Here is a 19,483-nt window from a genome sequence, read left to right as displayed (position 1 = left end):
AGTGCAGGTCCTGATGGGGACAGAGGGCTTTCCTAACTCAGGGGTTCCACCTGAGTGGGTCTTTCTCCGTGTCTTGTTTCCTGCCCAGTCCTTGAAGATGTAGGTAACAAGTGCACAGTGTGCTGGGCCATGGGGCCATAAACTTAAGAAACCCTTACTTCCCTGCTCATATAGAAGTATCCTTGCTCATATAGAAGCAAGGACAGGGGAGCTTTAAGATGCCCCTAAGCCATGCAGTACCTTTGTAAATCATAGAAAGGCTCCCCCTTGGGGTGGGCGTGCTGCTTGGCAAGCGCGGGTGGGGGCGCAGGGTTTTAGCTCCTCCTTGCCCCTTCGGCACGGAGTGTTTTTGTGAAGTTAGAACCTACCAAATGCAGAAGCAGGTCCTGAGCGTGGGATGTGATCCCATGATGGGACCCACCCTTGTACGCCCCTTCTCTCCCAGGGCACTGTACAGCTCCTGCTGTACTTCAGAGGAGCAGGGCAGAGCTGGGACATGGATGGATTTCTCTGTGCGATCGTGCTCTGGGAGCATGGGGTATTGGATGTCCTTTTCGTGCAGGAACAATAAATTTGTGTCAGACAGGAAAATGTAGGAGTTTGACGGATGCAGAAAAGATCTGCAGTGGGAAAGTATTAGTAGAGAATATTTCACCTAAAAAGGACTTGGTGACAAGGTTTGCTTGTGATAGTCCTTGTGTGATATTAGATGATATTTTGTGTGACTTTTGTTTTGACATCTTTCCGCCTGGTTTTATGGGAGCTATTTAGGGAGTGCCAGAGGGAGAAGAGCCAGGGAGGAAGAGCCTGTCCAGCTGCTGTTGGGGGGTAAGTGGGGGTGGGCAGGGCTCCTTTTGAATTCGGGCTGGGTGTTTTGTAGCAGTTGGCTTAGGACGCCTGGCTCCCAAGCCTGAACTTCCCTGTCTTCCAAAGGCCTGGGACTCTGAGGCAGCCTCAATCTCGAAGTCTCATTTCTTGACCTATATGATGGGTCTTGTCCTACTTCCCCGGCAGGGTTTTGTGATGATTGCATTGGATTGTCCTCGAGACGTACCTGGCTGTGGCCATCCCACGTGAAGGGCATCGCAGCTCTCTGTCCTTTGGGGATCTGGCTTCCAGCTGGAGTCCAGTGGCAGCGTGTCTGTATCAGACCTCTCTCTGCTTTTCGGACTGCGGGAGGTTGGTTGAGACTGTGAGCTGTCTTGGGTGGAGGATTCTTGTCTTGTTCGTCTCCACCTGCTCTCGGGGCGTACCTGGGATCTTCGGTGGTCCAGGCTGCTCTGTGGCTGGGCTGGATTGACTGATGGTCATAGAGGCTCTGGTGAGCTCGGCCTGAGGTGACCTGGAGAGGCAGTTTCTCCTCTAGCCTGGGCTTCCCTTCATGGGATTAATGGAATTGTTATTTCATGATGTCTCAAGGGCTTTCTCGAGTAAGGGATAGGAGGCCTGTGACAGTGTTCACTATTGTCACAGCCCCTTAGAAGTGCAGGGGAGCTGGTCTGGTGGAAGCACTCTGAAGCCCTTGTTTGTGAGAAGCAACAGCATAGCCTCTTTGTTTGGGAAGCCTGGAGCATTCAGGGAGGCTTCCCCTGCCATCTCAGAGGTCACATGATGCCCCAGGCTGCTCCCGCGGCTCAGCCTCCTTCCCCTGTTCCTGGCTCAGAGCTTTCTACGCAGAAACGGAAGCCCTTATGACCCCCGTCATGGGGCTGGTATAGGGCAAAATGAGGCAGTGCGTGAGTTCTTTAGTGGGGTGTCTGGTCTTAGGAAGTGCAGAAGGAAAGCTAGCTGTGATTATTACTGTGGCCTTGGGGATGGTGGTGATGGTGACGGTGGTGTTGCTGGTGTTGGTAGCAGTGCTGGTAGTGCTGATGCCGATCACGGTGGTGGTGTGTTGTCATTGGTGGTGTCAGTGATGGTGGTGACGGTGAGGCCCCCGGTCTTTCTCACTCACTGCCTTTGTGGCAAGGGCTTCAAGGGAACAGTGTGAAAAGAATATCCCTCGTTTGTGGTTGGGATTTTTCCTAGTAAACTGGTTTGGTGCAGGAAATAGTTTCTACGTGTGTTGGGGTCAGAGGCTCTTGTGGCTTCTCCGTGGTCAGCTGCAGCATTATCTCGAGCGTGCTGTGTGCGACTCAGATGGGACAGCGGGGGATGGTAGGGAAATCAGTGTTTTCCAGTGTCAGGCTTTTAAAAGGTAAAAATGGAACAAAGAAATGGTTGAGAAATATTCAATTGTTTGCTTAGTGCATTAGAAGAAATACCGAGTGGCTCCTGTCTATGGGGTATCATGGCGGATACACTGTTGGATGAATTTTCTGGGATAGAGTCTCCTCTGCCTTCCCTTTATCCTCTTCTGCTTTTGTCCTGTTTAGCAGCAACTCTATAAGCAAGCAAATAGGTTTTTATAGCCTCTTGCTAAGTATTTCTCATCTCTTGCTAAGTATTTCTTCCACGGTGCAAAAGCAATTTTGTTATGTGATGCTGTATTTTTATAGTCAATTGAGATGACTATTAAAATATAACATAGCTCGTCAGGCTCACAGTAGCTCTGCTGGAGAAACACTGCCCTTGCAAGATGGGGTAGCGGCGGCCTAGAAAGAGAGGCTTCTGGAAGCCAGAGCTGGAGTCACGGGCCTGAGACCTGCGTGGTCACATAGGACCCTGCACTTAACTGCTTGTTCCTTCTTTCTTTCCTTTTTTTATTATGGCAAAATGAACATCACATAAAGTTGGCCATTTGAGTCATTTTTTGGTGTACCATTTCATGGCATTAAGGACATTCACGTGGCTTTGCGGCCATCACCACCATCCTTCTCTAGAACTGCTTCATCTTGCAAAACTGACACTGTCCCGAGGAAACCTGAACTCTCCCGGCGCCCTCCGCCTGCCCCCGGCACCCCCCCATTCTGTATGAGGTTGACTCTCCCAGTACCTCATCTGAGAGGGGTCGTCTGGTATTTGCTTTTTGTGATTGGCTTATCTCACTTAACACAAGATCCTCAAGGTTGAGCCACGTGGCAGCCTGAGTGGAAATTTTCTTCCTTTTCAAGGCTGAATACTATTCCATCACACGGATGGCTCGTCATTTGTTGATGCCTTCATCTGCCCACGGGAGCTTGGCTTGCTTCCCCTTCTTGCTGCTGTGAGTCCTGCTGCAATGAACATGACTCCAGATACGGGTCGAGTTCCTGCTGTCAGTTCTTCTGGGTATCGGCCCAGAGGAAGAATTGCCCGGCTGTGTATTAATTATATGTGTTTTATGGGACCGCCACGCTGCTTTCTGCAGCAGCCGTACCCTTCACATTCCCATCAGCAGGGCACGGGGGTGGGGGCGGTGAGCAGGGCTTGTCCTGTCAAGCCTGAAGGCCCTTCGTGGCTGGCCTGGGTCTGGGCAGAGTGGCGTTGGAGGAGCACACAGGCAGGCCGTGCGAGGCTGCAAGCCTCTGGTGGACTTTCGACGCCTCATCTTAGATCTGTGCTCAGGCCTGGGTGTCCATGCTCCGTGTTGGTGGGCAGAGCCTGTGGCCTGCTCTGCGACGGGCAGCCCAGCTGCAAACACCCCTCTTACCTCTTACCACGCGGTCTTCCCCTCTTTGGGCACTGCCCGCGGAGGGCAGGTTCATCAAGTAAACACTTGATGGAAAGTAAACACTGAGGAAAGACTGGTCTTGCCTCCTCTGGGAACCTGTGCGGCTCACCAGATGGTTCAGACGGGACGCCGGGGGAGGCCTCGGGATCACACATGTCCACGCGCCTCGTGAAACAGACGTGACAGGCGGGTGGCCCAGTTCTGGCCATGTCAGGATGGCGGCTCCCTCTTTAAAGGCCATGGTGGGACGGGCTCCCTTCCCATTTCCCCGCTTCCCCCCTGCAAGTGTGGAAGTGTCCCTTTCTCCCCAGTGGCGCGTCCGGGCCAAGCCGCGGCTGTCCGGTGTTGCTTCTCTTCTCCTGGAACAAGAGGGCTGTGTCTGGGCGGCCTGGCCGAGGCGTGGCTCGTTAGCAGTTAGCCTCCGCAGGGTACAAACACATCGGAGCAGCTTTCCCCTTCCTTCCGGAGGGCAGTCCTTTATGGGGATTTCTGGAAGGCGGGGACTGCTCCAGGAGGAGAAGCACATGCTGATTCTGAACTTGCTTCCCTGCAATCGCAGCTTGTGCTGAGGCCCTGGCGGCCGTAAGCATCTTCCCTCTGTTTGCTCTTGCAGAAATGACTGAACCCTGTCCCGGGCCGGCTCAGGCAGTGAGAGGAGCGGGCCTCAGAAGAGGACGGCAGGGAGGAGGGGTGGCGAAGATGCCTCCTGGACGATGGCGAAAGAGCACTGCTTTCACTCCATGTGCATGGCAGCCTGCGGAAAGCAGATTCCAGCACAGAGCTGGCATTTACTGTGCACGTGCTCAGGGCTGGCCTTGGCCGGGTGGCTTTCCCATGCGTGGTGTCAGGTGCACCGAGGGCTGCTCCTTTGTCTGCCATCGGTCCCTTCCACAGAGGGAGAAACGGAGCCTTATAGATTGTGTGTTACTTGCCCAAGGGCTTGAGCGGGGGTTTGGCATTGGGCCTGTGTTTCCACGCTGGAGTGTGAGTGCCTTGCCCAGAGGGGATGGCTGACTGGTCTGTAGAGGGCCGGAGAGTGTGACCTGTTGCATCGAGGGGCCAGCAGGCCTTGGAGATGGCCTATGCAACTGGGTGGTGGGGGTGGCGTGCCCTGGGGCTGGGGTCCTGGATCGGGAGGTGTTGCCGGGGCCCCTTCTCAGGTACATCACACACGTGTCTCCCTGCTCTCACCTGTGAAAGGGGGCTGTGTGCGGACTGGCTGTGGGAGGGTCCGAGGTGTGGGAGGGTCAGGTCGGAGCACAGCGGAGGCAGAGGGCCTTGTCCTCTGAAAGACCCCTCCACCGGCCGGGGGTTGATGGCTTGTCCCTGGAGCACATGTCTGGAAACCTGGGGCTGCTGGGGGCTCCCCTCCAGCAGTGCCTGCTGAGGTTTCTTCGCGAACAACCCCATGTGTGCTCGGCTTTATTGTTTTTTCTCCAAGAGCGACTGATTGTTTTTTAATCTTCAATTTTGTATTTTATCAAAGCTAAGTCATGTAACACTCAGGAGGAGGAATTGCAACAAGCTGCAGAGGAACCAAATGTTTCCCTGGTGCGGAGCACGGCTTCCCTGGGAGCATGGCTTCCCTGGGAGATCCGGCGTGGAGGGGTGCCCACACCCCGAGCCTGCCTGCACCCGCTGGGCCTTTGGCCTGCTCCGGGGTTGCTAGGTGCTTCTGCTACGTGCTGCTTCTCAGAGCAAGGCAGAAATTCCCCCTGGTGGAAACATTCATGGGAGAAGGTTCGGTGCAGCCTCTAATGAGCAGCTCTATAAACGGGAAATAAATCACGCAAACATCTGTCCTCGGATCAGATGGTGTGTTGGGATGTGTTGATACAGCGGAAGGCTGTACACCCCCAGAAGGAACAGACCTGTGAGGGGGCCCTGTGCGTCCCTCTGGAAATGCTGAGCCAGAGAAGGCGGGATAATGACATACATGTGATAGAATGGCTCTTACAGCCAAGAGCTGACCGCACACGTTGGTACGTTTGGATTCCATGAGATCCAAGAGTGGACAGGATTGAGCTATGGTGAGACAAATCAGAACCTGGTGTTGTGGGAGGGAAATTGCCTGGAGAGGGGTGCAGGAGTACTTTCTGGAACTCTTACGTTGGGTTGATGAGGGGTGTAGAACGACCTTACACTCATTGAAGTGATGACCTAAGATGGTGCATTTTACCCCGCTCGTTGGAACGGGGCTCCGAGCGCAGGCAGGTGAGCGCATTCTCCTTTGCTAAGTGGTCACTGCATTCGTTTTTTTCTGTACCCAGAGATACTGGATGCCTCTGTGTTCATGCAGCACACAGGGTTATTGTTTCCTTTACCCGAAGCTTTAAACCCCTGTGGCTTCCAAAGGGTAGGTTGAAGGGAAGGAACGCTTGTGGGGACCACAGGTGGGGCTTTGTCTTTTGACATTTGGCACAGTGCATTTTCCCGTGTCTCTGCAGAAGCCCATCGCGGGTGATGAGGCTGTCTTGACTACAAGACAGGGAGATGGGGAGTATGGAGATGACGCTGTTTGAGGCTGAGGGCCCTGTTAGGAAGAGCAGGTAGTTGGTTGTTCTCCAGAAATTTGGGGGCCAGTGTCCGTGCACTGCAGTACATCCTACGTGACCCCAGTGACTTCATCCTGATTTTAGTGGGTTCTCATTCTTGGGTGGGTGCAGCTCAGCTCCCCGCTGAGATCTCTCTTTGTGGAGGGTCTCCAGGGAGTGGTCAGGGAAAGGGAGAACCTCCAGGGGGTGCCAGGCAGCATCTCTCCCAGGCAGAACCCCGCTCAGAGCCCAGGGTGACCTGCTTAGTCTCTGCTGCCCCATGGAGCCCGTCATGGTTGTGGGGTTCGCCGGCGAGGCTGAGCGTGTGCAGCTGTCTGGATGGGACCTTCCACACCATTTGTCCAAGTGAAACTGTGCTTTGTTTCTGGGCACACGGTTGGACCTCCAGGACATGCCTCCCTGGTTTGGCCGTCGAAATGCAGGGATAGGAAGTTGGTTCGCTAACTGAGACCCTCATCTGGTCTTCAGTTCCTAATGTGACGTCAGTGAAAACACAACTGCAGCGTTTTCCTGGGGATTTCAGGTTCAAGTCCCTGTGTTGATTTGTTAAGTGACTCAGTCCACATTTGTGCCGTGCTGGGTGTCCAGCACTGTTAAGCTTGGAGGCAAAGGTGGAAAAGAGGCAGGATGGGTGTGAGAGGAGGCTTGGGAGCAGCGAGCTAAAGGGAGGAGCTGGCCTCCGGTGTTCTAGAAGGACTGTTTGCAGAATGGGAAGCTTCCCGGCTCTCTTTGAGCGGTGTTGGGCACCTGTGATGTGGTGGGTGCATCCAGCATGAGTAGCGAATGGGCAGGTCTCTGCTGGCACTTTGTCAGAGTGGGAAGGCGGAGCTGTGGAGCTCGGTGCCCGCTCCCTTAACCCCTGCGAGGATGGAAGTGACAGGGAAACTTCCCGAGGTATGGGTGAGCTGCAGGGCCTAGCCCTGTGAGCAGGGGACAAAGGGCGTTTCAGACAGAGTCAACCTTTATCTAAAGACCTGATGTGGGAGTTGGGGGGCATATGGGTGCCTGTGGTTCAGTTCCTTGGGAACACCTCTGCTTACATTTGCATAATGACAAAGGCTTCTCCCAGGGCAATTGCTAGCTTTGTGATTTTCATATATAATATGAAGTAACATATAAACATATATTCTTATATATGTTTATAAATACACATGAAATATATATTTACACACATATGTACATATATTTTTTTAAGAAAAAAGAGTTAGCATTCTGGAATGTTCTCTATGTCCTTCCCTTTCTTTATTTGTCGCTAGTAATATTAGACTGAATGTTGTGAAAACGTAAGAAGTGGCATCATTCTATGGAAGAAATCACCTGAGACCTTTCTGCTAAAGCCCAGGAAGAGGAATTCAGGAACTTAACAAAGCACCCTTCTCGTTTAGGATCACAGAGAAATTGGTCTTAGCCCATTTCTTCTGCTCCTTTTTTTTTCCCCCCATTGCATCTGCTGTGGTTGGGGACTCTGCCTCAAGCCCTGATTCCTTGGGTGGATTTTCAGGGTGCCCTTTGTGTGGAATTTGCTGGACTGGTGTGGGGAGGAGTGCAAGTCTGGCGGGGTTGGTAGCACAGGAACTAAGCCCTGCATCCAGTCAGACGCTGGAGGGGTCCTGGCTGTGCATGGTCTCCATTGGGACTCTTCCTGGGACCAGTCCCGGCTGTGGAGTCCATTGGGTCCATCTTGTGCCCTTTTGCAGGGGGCCTTCTGGGGTGGCCTGTGGTGGGGTCTGCCCAGGCCCATGGGGTCCTGTCAAGTCCCCACGGCTGGGGGATAACAGCCGAACTATCTCTCTAGTATGTATTTCCTAAGCATCAGTAACCTTTCTGCCTAAAAGATGGATGATGCAAGAGATGAAAACTTTCCCCCTATCTTGTCTCTACCCTTCTTTGCTGCTGGGCAAAATGAAACACAAAAATAAATAATTTTCAGGTCATCTAAGCCTTTTCTTACTTGTGGGCAGATCCAGAAAGACTGTCAGTGATGAAGTCATTGGCTTCCTCTCCTGGCACCGCGTTTATGAAAGACAAAATGTTGAGAAGTGGACTCTGATTTTTCCTGTCAGAGAGAAGCAGGAACGCCAACACCCCTCCATAAGCCAGTGTCTTTCTTCGGAAAGCCACGTGCTGTGGACTCTGTGACCTTTCGGGCCGGATGGAAGCCAGGCGGTCAGTCCCTGGCTCGCTGTGGGTGAGGCGCGCAGTGACATTTCATTCTGGAGAAAGATATTAAAATATCTTTGAATTGTGTCTGTCAGTTGCATTAGAATTTGAGCAAAGGCTCTTTTGTATGTTTCTTCTCACACTCTTACCTTCACCATCCCTCCTACCTGTCTCCATCCAGAAGGCAAGAAGAAATCCTGAATAGCAAACAACTGGTCCTTTATCGTGCCGTGCCCCTGCTCCTTCTTGTAATTATTTAGATGAGTTCCTTGATTCTGATATTCAGACATTGCAGGGAATCCTGCCTTCGGGGATTTGATTGGCTGCGAAACCATCTCTGTTCCTAAGAAAGCAAGATAGGAACCCGAAAGAAAGAACACTGTGACTTTGAAACTTTGAAAGTGGTCTCCTTTTTAGAAATGTGGGTGTTTTGTCTCCTCTCTTTCTCTCTCTCTGTCATACGTACCTGTAGCTGTTCTTTGATCTTGAGCCCATCACCTCTAATTTCTTCTTGCTTCCCCTTCTGGTGTGAACCTCCCGTGTGGACCGAGGTAAGGGAGGGAAGAGGCTCCACCCCAGGGAGCTTGTAGGTGGAGCTGCTGAGTATTTCAGAGCTCCGGGGAATGGGAGATGCGAAATCCGAAATCCGCTAGGAAACTTCCTCATTCTCTCTAGCAGCCTTTCCTTTTTTTCCTTACATCCTTTAAAATTATCATGGTAAAATATGCACAACATGGATGTACCAGTTTAACCATTTTTTGGTCTGCAGTTCTGGGGGATTAAGTACATTCACATTATTGTGCAACTTCCACCACCTCCATCCATCCCTAGAACTTTCCCGTCTTCCCCAACTTAAGCCCTGTCCATTCAACACTAATGTCCCATCCCCCTTCTCCCCCCAACCCCTGGAAACCCACCATTCTCCTTTCTGTTAATTTGACAACCGTAGGAACCTCATGTTGGTGGAATGATGCCACATCTGTCCTGTTGCATCCGGCTTATTTCATCACGTCCTTAGTATCATGTCCTCAGGTTTCATCCCCATGACAGCAGGTGTCAGATCTTCCATCCTTTTTAAGACGGAATGATACTCGATTATATGGACAGGCCACATGTTGCTTATCTATTCATCCCTGGGTGGACACTTGGGTTGGTTCCACATCGTAGGTGTTGTGAATAGTGCTGCCGTGGACATGGCCGTACACATTCTCTCTTTGAGTTTCTGCTTTCGGGTCCCGAAAAAGTGTAATTGCTGGGCCATAGGGTACTTCTGAGTTTACATTTTCAAGGAACAGCTAGACTCTTGACAATGGCTGTACCCATTCACAGCCCCACCAGCAGTGTACAAGGTTTCCAGGTTCTCTGCAGCTTTGCCAATACCCGTTGTTTTCTAATACCGGTCATCCGGCGAGTGTGAAGGGCTGTGTCGTGGTGATGTGGAGCATCTTTCCGTGTGCCTCTTGGTCACTGTTGTATTTTCTTTGGAGAAAGGTCTGTTCAGGTCCTTCGCCCATTTTTAAAATTCTGTTGTTTGATTTTCATTGTGGTTGTTGAATTATGGAAACTCCTTCAGTATTTTGATGATCAATTCCTTATCAGAGACAGGATTTGCACACATTTTCTCCCATTCTGTGGTCCTGCCTTTTTACTCTGTTGGTGTTTCCTTTGGTGCCCCAACATTTAGAGTTGTGATCCAGTCCAACATCTGTTTTGTGTTTTATTGCCTTTGATTTTGAAATCATTGTGAAGTCCAAGGCTATGAAGTTTCTCGCCTATGTTTTCTTCTAAGAGTTTTATAGTTGTAGTTTTTGTGGTTAGGTCTTTCATCTATTTTCATCTTTCCTTCCTCCATGCCTTCTCCCCGCCTCCCTTCTTTCCACGCATCTATCCACCCATCCATTTTAAAGGTCCTGTTGTGTGTCAGGGACGTTCCGCTGCTTGGGAGAAATGAGACTACTGGCAAAGCAGTGCTCTGATTCAGTATGGCTCAGGGCTCTGGGACACTCTCACCTTGCCTGAGTGGTAAGCCTGCAAAACGGTGAGGGGGAAGGACTGGCTTACCGGCCAGAGAAGCTATTCATGGCATGGCTGCCAGTCTCTTTTTGAAGACAGAATTTAGGAAACCCAGCCCTCAGCTCCAGTACAGATTGGGGGTGCAGGGCTGGTGTCTGTCCAGAGTGAAGTTCAAAGGATATCTCTTGTCTCTGTCTCTATCTCAAACGTTCTGGTTCTTTCTGCACTGGTTTTTCTGATTGGGTCCAATGTGTGAAAGGGTTGCTCTTGGAGGTTCAGGCTGTAGGGTAACTGCTTCCAGAGGCTGCACTGGGCCCAGCACATCTCTCAAACCCCAGGACCAGCTCAGCTCTAGCCCAGAGCAGGAGCCCTCTAGTGTCTTGGGAAATACCAAGTGTATGTTTCTGTCATGGACTAGACAGCAGATGGATAGCCCCTTAGAATGAAGCCCTGTACCAGGCACAGACAGGGCCCTTGCCCAGGTCCCCTTAAGGTTATGGTTTACATTCCCCCTAGCCCTGAGAAGATGCATGCTTTTGAACATTTTTCTCCAACTGAAGGCAAGACAAAGGGAATGAGATAAAAAACAGAGCAATTAATCTTCACAAATTGACTTTTTAAAAGAATTAATTAACTTTTAAATTGCTACTTGAAATCCTGAAGTCATATTTCAAGGGGCACTGTGTGGGATAGAAAGAGCTGAGCTGATTTTAGAAGTAATGTGTGGTCAAGCCCATACCTTCCATGTTTTAAGGAGACTTTGAATCTGAGCGCTGATGGTGAGTTACTCATTAGATGGAAAAGATCCAAAGCAGAGACAGGAAAGCTAATGCTGTCTCTCTTTCTTACTGATTGAATATGTGTCAGCTCCTAGATCTTTCTGCGGGGGGGGGGGGCAGGGTCATTTTGAAGAAGGGGAACATATGCTTTCCTTTTTGCTCTCACTCTGTGGCAGACCACACAGGAAGGAGTACTCGCTGATCTGGTTTAATTCTGTGAATTTTTATTGAGTTGCCTGTGAGGCATGATATTAACTACTATGGGAAATCCGATGATTAATAAATGTTTACTTCCTCAAGGAAATCTGGTCTGGAGGGAGAGATAGATTCTTAGATAAGCACTTTTGCAAGGCCTTGGGATGTCAGATAGTTTATAGGAAAAAGTTGTGGAGCACGCAATGAATTTAGGTATGCACGTACCTTTTTTTGGTCAGTGGAGAAAGTCAGAGTTCAGGAAGGCTCTGGAGAAGGATGTGAAAAGAGAAATGGCCTTGTAGGCGAGGGGCCTTCAGAAGTGGAGGGAGTTAGGCATTTCCACAGGCAGAGCAGCTCTTGGAAGGCCTGTGGTGTGTGTGGGGCAGCTGGAGGCATGTGGGGGGGAGACGAGATGGGAAAGATGGGTTCAGGTCCCATCCCTCAGGGCTGTGCGTGCTCTGCTGGAGACTTGACGCATTATTGACACAGCCGAGGGAGATGGGCCGGTGTGTGGGAGCAAGATTTCTGGAGGGTAATTAGGGATGGAAGAAAAGAGAGCTTCTATGAGAAGGTCAGCTGAGATGATGTTGTTCATTGCAGAGAGAGGTGGGAAAGGCTTGGGTGAGGCAGCGTGGGGTGATGGAGACAGTCTGGAAGGGACCCTCTGGGGTCCCAGGGCTGTCATCGGCCCCCTGGGTCACCTTGAGCAGGTCAGAACTCCTCCTGCATTGGGTTCTGTGTTTTCGTCTGATGGGTGGTGGTAGTGGCTTTTTTCCTCACGTCAGAGTAGTCAGGTGGGTTTTTTTTTGTTTTTTTCCCTGAGCAGGAATTATATTTCCTCAAATGCTCTTTCTGTGCCATCTGGGATGATCCTATGACTTCCCCATCTACTCTGTTAACGTGGTGAGTTACCTTGATTGGTTTTTGGGAGTTACACCAACCTTAAATTCCTGGAGTAACCCGAACTTGAGTTCTTTGTAAGGAATGAGAAATCCGGGGTGCCTGGGTGACTCAGTGGATTAAAGCCTCTGCCTTTGGCTCAGGTCATGATTTCAGGGTCCTGGGATCGAGCCCCACATTGAGCTTTCTGCTTAGCAGGGAGCCTGCTTTCTCCTCTCTCTCTCTCTCTCTGTCTGCCTCTCTGCCTACTTGTGATCTCTGTCTGTCAAATAAATAAATAAAATCTTAAAAAAAAAAAAAAAGGGGAAGGAGAAACGGTCCGCGGGTTGCTTTAGATATTGGGGGACTTCAGAAGTGCGCAGGCTGTTTGCCTGTCAGGGAACTCCAGGCTGCATGTTACGATTTTCAGAGGAGCTACCGGGAGAGCCATCTGAGGCCCAGGAAGGGCTGTGGATGACACTGGCTAAGGATTGAGGAAGGTTCTGTGCAAGGTGTTGGCACTGAGACCCTTCCTTCAGGCTGGCTGTGACCCTGTACCACCCTCCAGGGGCTGCTCAGACATGGCAGACTCTAGGCTGCTATAAACTCTGTTGAAGGAGATGGAAAAAATTCTATACCCACCTCACAGGACTGTTGTGAGGTTTAAATTAGTATGAATATATGAAGTTCTTTGCCTGCTGCCTGGCCCAGAATGTAATCCGTAAATGTCAGCCAGCATCATTAGCATTGCTGCCACGGCCACCACCGTCATGGCCACTGTCATCACCGGCATCACCATCACTACCGCCAACATTACTGTCATCACCGCCATCTCCACTGTCACTGGCATCATCAGCACGATCATCCTCACCGCCATCACCAGCACCACCATCACTGCTCCCATCACTACCAGCCCCGTCACCATGATGATCACCAGTATCCCCACCATCACTGTTACCACCGCCCCACCACCATCAGCACCAGCACCAGCACCACCACCTCATTACCATCATTTTCACTGTCATTACTAGTCTTCCCGCCCTCACCGTCATTACTACCGTTCTGTCATCACCACTGCCACTATCCCCACCATCTCCATGATCACCATCCTACCCCTATCCGCATCACCACCACCACAGTCACCGTCATCACCACTGCCACTGTCCTCACCATCACCACCATCGTCACTGTCATCACCAGTATCACCACCAGCACTGTCCTCACTGCTGTTGTCACCATCGCCATGATGATGGTGATCACCATCCAAGGTGTCCCAGAATTGTACCATCCTCGTCAGTAGCAGCTTCATCTACAGCGTCATCACGGTTAGTATTGTGGATGGTATGAGTAACCGGGGAAGCCCTCTTCTTTCATTTTCAAGCCACGTTTCTTTCTTTACATCCCCAGGCAGCCATTTTTAGGGTGATTAGGAGATTGAGCAGAGGTGGTGACGTTGCCATTTCACATTGCTGATGCATAGAAGCTACGTGAGGCACAGACCAGCGTGTTTGTTTTTATTTTGGGGAGAAAAAAGGTCCATGTGCTTATTCACCCTGGGGTGCTACCGACTCTTCCAGAAAGAGAAAAAAAAAAAAAGAAACAAAACCCAGCATTCTGGGAAAGAATGTCCGTGCTGAGTTCATCTCTGCATCTTTCTCATTTCACGTGCTTATTTCCCACAAGCAGCATGGCGATCTGCTACACTGGGCTCTACAGTCCAGGACCGAGAAATTCAGCTGAATGTGCGTGTACACGCAGTGACGCCGCTTTAGCCAGGCTGTTAAAAAAGGCAAATGGGTCTGAGGAGGAGGAATGTATGAAGCATACAGCCCACCAGCCAGATGGAGGTGAATCCAGAGATGTCATTGGACACGGGATGACCATATCCTCTGTGGACTTATTCCCAGATCTTAGCAGATCAGAAAAATAAAGAAGACAAATGGGCAAGTCGCAAAGAGGCTGCCATCTTTGTGCTTCTGTCAAGCGAAAGACATTTTAAAACCCAGAGGTCATCTGTCATCATCCTCTTAAGAAGACGTTTCTGCTCTTTCTCGTCCTGTCCCCACTATCCAAAGAGGGGCGGCTTTAAAGGTCAAATAACCAGAATTCGGAATAGTCTCTTACCTTGAATACTTCTGGGTTTAAGGAAAATTCATTGCATTGTGTTCATTTCTCTATCACCCAAGAATTGGGGAACCTCAACCGAGGACTGTCAGGTTCTGATATGGTTCGTTGGGACCTCTGCTCCAGCTGCCTTCAGCAGTGAATAAATTAACCACAAAACACTGCTTTTGCGTTGTCTTCTGCATACCCCGCCCCCCCCTGTTTCCCATGGCTGTTGTAATGCATCACCACAGAGTCAGAAGCTTAAAACAACATGTATTTGTATTATAGCTCTGGAGGTCCAAATTCCCAAAATCAAGGTGTGGGCTATGTTCCTTCTGGAGGGCCTGGTGGGGGATGTGGGTGGGGGATTCCACTTTCTCGCCTTTTCTGGTTGCCTGGGGACCACCTGTTTTCCACCTGTGGCTCCTTCCTTGAGTCATTGCAGCCAGGCTGCGTCACATCTGACTGGGGCCCTCCTGCTCCCCTCCTGTGGACCCTTCTGATTGTACTGGTCCCACCTGGGCAATGCGGAATTAGCATTTTGAGGTCCTTACCTGTGACACCCCTGCAGGGGCCCCCTTTGCCAGGTAAGGTAACACCTCCCAGGGTTTGGGCCTCTCAGGGCTTGGATGGGGACGGTCTTTGGGGGAGGCAGTCATTTTTTCACACTTCCCCTTCCCTCCCATTCCTTTGGCCAATAATCTTATACAATTGATCTTGCAGTTTGCTTTTAAATAGGGGCTTGTTTAGGCTGTGATATTATCAACAGAGGGCCAGGGGCTAGACAGCCACTGTGGTGGTCCTCCCTCTGCCTAGTCTTGGGACCACAGGCATGAGCCCTCAGAGGCTCTTTCCCCCTTCATCTGTAAAGTCAGGGGTCTTTACGGCTTATTCATAGCTAAATTTGAAGTTCCGTTTCCCACAACTGCTTTTGTCTGCCTCCTTCCTTGGGAGGGGGCCGGTACTTAAAGATTTTTGCATGTGTGCCTTACAGATTCGTATGGGCCTGAATGTGTTTATAGTGGAGTGTTCATTTTATTTTATTATTTTTGATGTGTTTATTTTAGGCATGTCTCTAACAGAATAGGCATGCTGGCAGGATGCTGTTAAGAACTGTGAGAAACGCATTTATGGCTCCTAAAGGCTTAGGAATATGGTTATGCTGAACCAGGAAAGGCTGGCATATGCTCTGGGCTTCCTTTGCCTAATGCAGTTATTTCTTGTTAAACACTACCATAAAATGCTAAATAAACTTAATAACTACTAATAACCATTTATGTCAGTTTGAGGACATTGAAATTTTATGAATTTTGGTGGAAATAGAGAAAAAATAACTATGAAAATGGAATTTTCTGCTTGTATATGGTTTTTGATGTTTTAGGATTTTTGTGAACATGTGTTTTTTTGCTCGCTTTGGTTTTTAAAAAAGGATTCTGGTAGGGATGGACATCTTTATTGCAGTGAAAACAAAATACTCCCAACCACAGTAAGAGGCTTTATCATTTACTAAATGTTCAGTGCAGGACACCCAGTGTTCAAATCCCCAGATCTGTCAGTGGCATGATTGTCTTTGAGACAGAATGCACACGTGGTCCTACAAGGTGTAAATATCAAAAGCCTTATTTTGTGGGGAAAGCTGAATGTGGAAAAGACACGTCATTTGCTGGAGGTCCCTTGGATCCTCAGGGCTAGAGGTGGGACCCTGCGTATTTCGTTTGGCCGCAGGGACCATGGACGTGAAAACCAGGGAGGCTGCCTGGGCCTACAGCACCTTCCCAGCCACGGTAGCTCAGGTATGGAGTGGACAGCAGGCGGTATGCTGTGGTGGGGATGTTTGGAGATGGGTTGAGAGGAGGGGTTGGAGGAGGGGTTGGCTTTTTGAAGAGGTGCAGCTGTTGGGAAGACCCTGTGGATGGAGGGTAGGGTTGGTTGGTCCACACAGGTATGGGACAGGCTGGCTTCTGCTGTTCAGGGAGAAGCAGGGACAGGGGCCCTCCTGGAGCCCATACTGTGTGTGGTTGGAGAAGGCGAGGTGAGGTGGTCGGGTGGTGGAGGACCCACCATACTTGCTTGAGGAGTTTGCACACGCTACGATCCAGGAGAATTTTAGAGAAGGACACAGTGAAGGACCCTTTGTGACTAGCCTGGTCTGGCAGAGTGTTCGGGATGGATGGATGGGAAATGGACCATGACTTTTACATTTAAGTCTGCTACGTTTTCAAGTAGGATCCTTTGGGAAGGAGGATTATCACTGTAGCACTGTATTTCTGTCTTCTTTTCTCTTCTCTTCATTTCTTTTGTAGTGATTGGAAGTTTGTACCTCCTAATTACACCTGTTTCAATTGTCCCACATTCAGCTCCTCTCTGGCAACCACCACTTTGTTCTGTTTTTGTCAGTTTTTTAGTTCATTTCTTTGTTCATTTGTTTTTTTAGATTCCACATAGAAGTGGAATCTTAGGGTATTTGTCTTTGTCTGACTTATTTCACTTAGGATAATGGTGCCCTCTAGGTCCATCCGTGTTGTTGCCCATGGCAAGATCTTCCTCTCTTTATGGACGCGCAGTATTCCATGGTGTCCGTAGAGCCCGTCTCTAGCCATTCATCTGCTGATGGACACTTGCGCTGCTTCCGTATCATGGCTCTTGTAGCTGCAGTGAACACAGGAGTGCATATATTCTTTTGAATTAGTATTTTCATTTTCTACCCAGTAGTGGAATTGCTGAATCGTATGATGTTTATACTTTAAAGTTTTCGAGGACCCTCCACACTGTTTTCCACAGTGGCTGCAATTTTCATTGCCACCGAGAGTGTGCAAGGTTCCCTTTTCTCTACATCCTCGCCGGCACGTGTTACGTCTTGTCTTTTTGATTCTAGCCATTCCGATTGGTGGAAGGGGATGTTTTATTGTGGTTCTGTTTTGCATTTCCCTGATGATGAGTGATGTTCAGCATCTTTTCATCTGTCTGTTGGCCATCTGTGTGTCCTCTTTGGAAAAAAATATCTATTCAAGTTGTCTGCCCACTTTTTAATTGGATTTTTTTTTGGTGTTGAGTTGTAGAAGTGTGTTGTATGTTTCGGATACGATCCTCTTACCAGAGGATATCATTTGCAGAATATTTTCTCCTGTTCAGTATTTGTCGTTTTGTTTCATTGATGATTTCTTTCCTTGTACAAAAGGTGTTTTTTTTTTTTTTAAGATTTATTTATTTATTTGACAGAGAGAGGGAGAGAGAGAGAGAGATCACAAGTAGGCAGAGAGGCAGGCAGGGGGAAAGGGGGAAGCAGGCTCCCTGCTGAGCAGAGAGCCTGATGTGGGGCTCGAGAGCATGACCTGAGCCAAAGGCAGAGGCTTAACCCACTGAGCCACCCAGGTGCCCCAAAAGGTGTTTCTTTTTTTTTTTTTTTTTTTTTTTTTTTTTTTTTGGTCTGTGTCTGTTTTTGCTACAGTCCCAGTAGTTCATATTTGCTTCTATTTCTCATCCCTGAGGAGACATATCTAGAAACAAGTTTGATGTTAGAGAAATGGCTGCCTATGCTCCTGTCTAGGAGTTTTATGGTTTCAAGTCTCACATGTAGATTCTTAATCCATTTTTAAAAAAGATTTTATTGACTTATTTGACAGAGAGAGAGAGAGTATAAGCAGGGGGTGTGACAGGCAGAGGGAGAGGGAGAAGCAGGCTCCCCGCTGAGCAGGGAGCCCAGTGTGGGGTTTGAACCCAGGACCCTGAGCTGAAGGCATCCGCTTAACTGACTGAGCCACCCAGGTGCCAGCAGTGTTTTTTGCATATTAAACACATTCTAATGCCCTTTTCCCACTGTGGCTGTTACCTTCATCTCATCACGCGTGAGCAAGAGTGTGCTTGGCATTTAAAGGTATGAGTGTTTTAGGTGCTTATCTGAAAGGAATAGGAACTGTTTTATGTCAGAACACACATTAGGGATTTCAGAGATGTGTTGAGTATGCTAGTTTTAAGAATTTCTTAATGTTGGACATATTTTTGCCATTTGACTATAATGTAGCTTTTTGGCTTAATATCAGCTTTAATTATATGATTATTTTGATTTTATTTTTTAATTATATGGTAATTTTGGTTATATGATAATTTTAAAAATTAGATTGGTTTCCAAAGTCATTCAGCCCACCAGTATCTCATTCTTTTTTTACGGTTGGGTGGTGGTCCATAGTGTATATATATCAGATTTTTGTCTACTCATCTGTTGATGGACACTTGGGCTGGTCCCATAACTTGCCTATTATAAATAATGCTGCAGTAAACATAGGGGTATGTATATCTTTTCAAATTAAAAAAAATATTCAGCCCATATATAATTGATTCATAGAAAGTAATTATTTAATTAAAAAAATCTATTAAAGGAAATAAAAGGCAGTATATGAAGTGATAATTAAACTGTGAACAGTATCAGTTTTCTTCCTATTATAAACATTATTCAGCCGTAAAAAGGAATGAAGTTCTGATACATGGGGCAGCACCTTAAAGCATCATGTTGAAGAAACCAGGCAGGAAAAGTGTAGTATTGTTTGGTGTGCTTCTGTGAGGCAAGTAGAGAGAGCAGTCCTGTCCATAGGGACGGAAGGACTCAAAGTCTCCAGGGGCTGCAGGGAGGGAATGGGGGTAACTGGTCTGTGGGTACCGAGTTGCTGTTTAGAGGTTGAAAATAGTGTGGAAGGTGATCACAGTGACGGTTTCCCAACATTCTGAATGTCGCTGCCCCCACATTGGACACTTAAGATGGTTAAGACGCGGGACGTCACGGCATCGGTGCTGACCATGTAAGCGTGGGTTTATTTCCGGTTTATGTTCTTGGTCTGCGTGTTTACTTTTGTGCCAGCCCCACACAGCGTTGGTCACTAGTGCTCTTCAGGACCACACTAAAAAGATGAAGTCCCCTTGTATGGTGTTCCGAGTTTCTTCTAGTCGACGACGCTTTGTATTTGTCTCTTGAAAGAGAAGGCTACCTTTGTGGATATCAGAGGGGCTGATCCAGGCAGACACTGCCTCTAGTCCACCGTTAAAAACAGAAACAAGCCAGCAAAGTCACTTTACCTCTACTCATGTCTCCTTACCTCTTTCTCTCTCCTTCGCAGCGTTTTATAACTACGATGCCAGGGGAGCGGATGAACTTTCTTTACAAATAGGAGACACTGTGCACATCTTGGAAACATATGAAGGTGCGTATACTG

General features: G+C 48.9%; 1 protein-coding gene across 3 annotated transcripts in view; it reads left to right on the top strand.

Annotated features, from left to right (window-relative positions):
- The window catches only part of DOCK1 (dedicator of cytokinesis 1), a 497,269-nt gene that overhangs the window by 35,054 nt on the left and 442,732 nt on the right, over nucleotides 1-19,483 (top strand). For all 3 annotated transcript variants that reach the window (XM_045068856.1, XM_045068857.1, XM_045068858.1), the window contains exon 2: nucleotides 19,388-19,471. In XM_045068856.1, coding sequence (XP_044924791.1) covers nucleotides 19,388-19,471 — 84 coding nt within the window. The remainder of the gene's footprint in view (nucleotides 1-19,387; nucleotides 19,472-19,483) is intronic.

This window comes from Mustela putorius, unplaced genomic scaffold (genome assembly GCF_011764305.1).
Source record: "Mustela putorius furo isolate JIRA1106 unplaced genomic scaffold, ASM1176430v1.1 tig00003909_pilon_pilon_pilon, whole genome shotgun sequence".
Taxonomy (NCBI): Eukaryota; Metazoa; Chordata; class Mammalia; order Carnivora; family Mustelidae; genus Mustela; species Mustela putorius.
The sequence above is the reverse complement of the archived record's forward strand: the minus strand, read 5'-3'. Positions and strand labels throughout refer to the sequence as shown.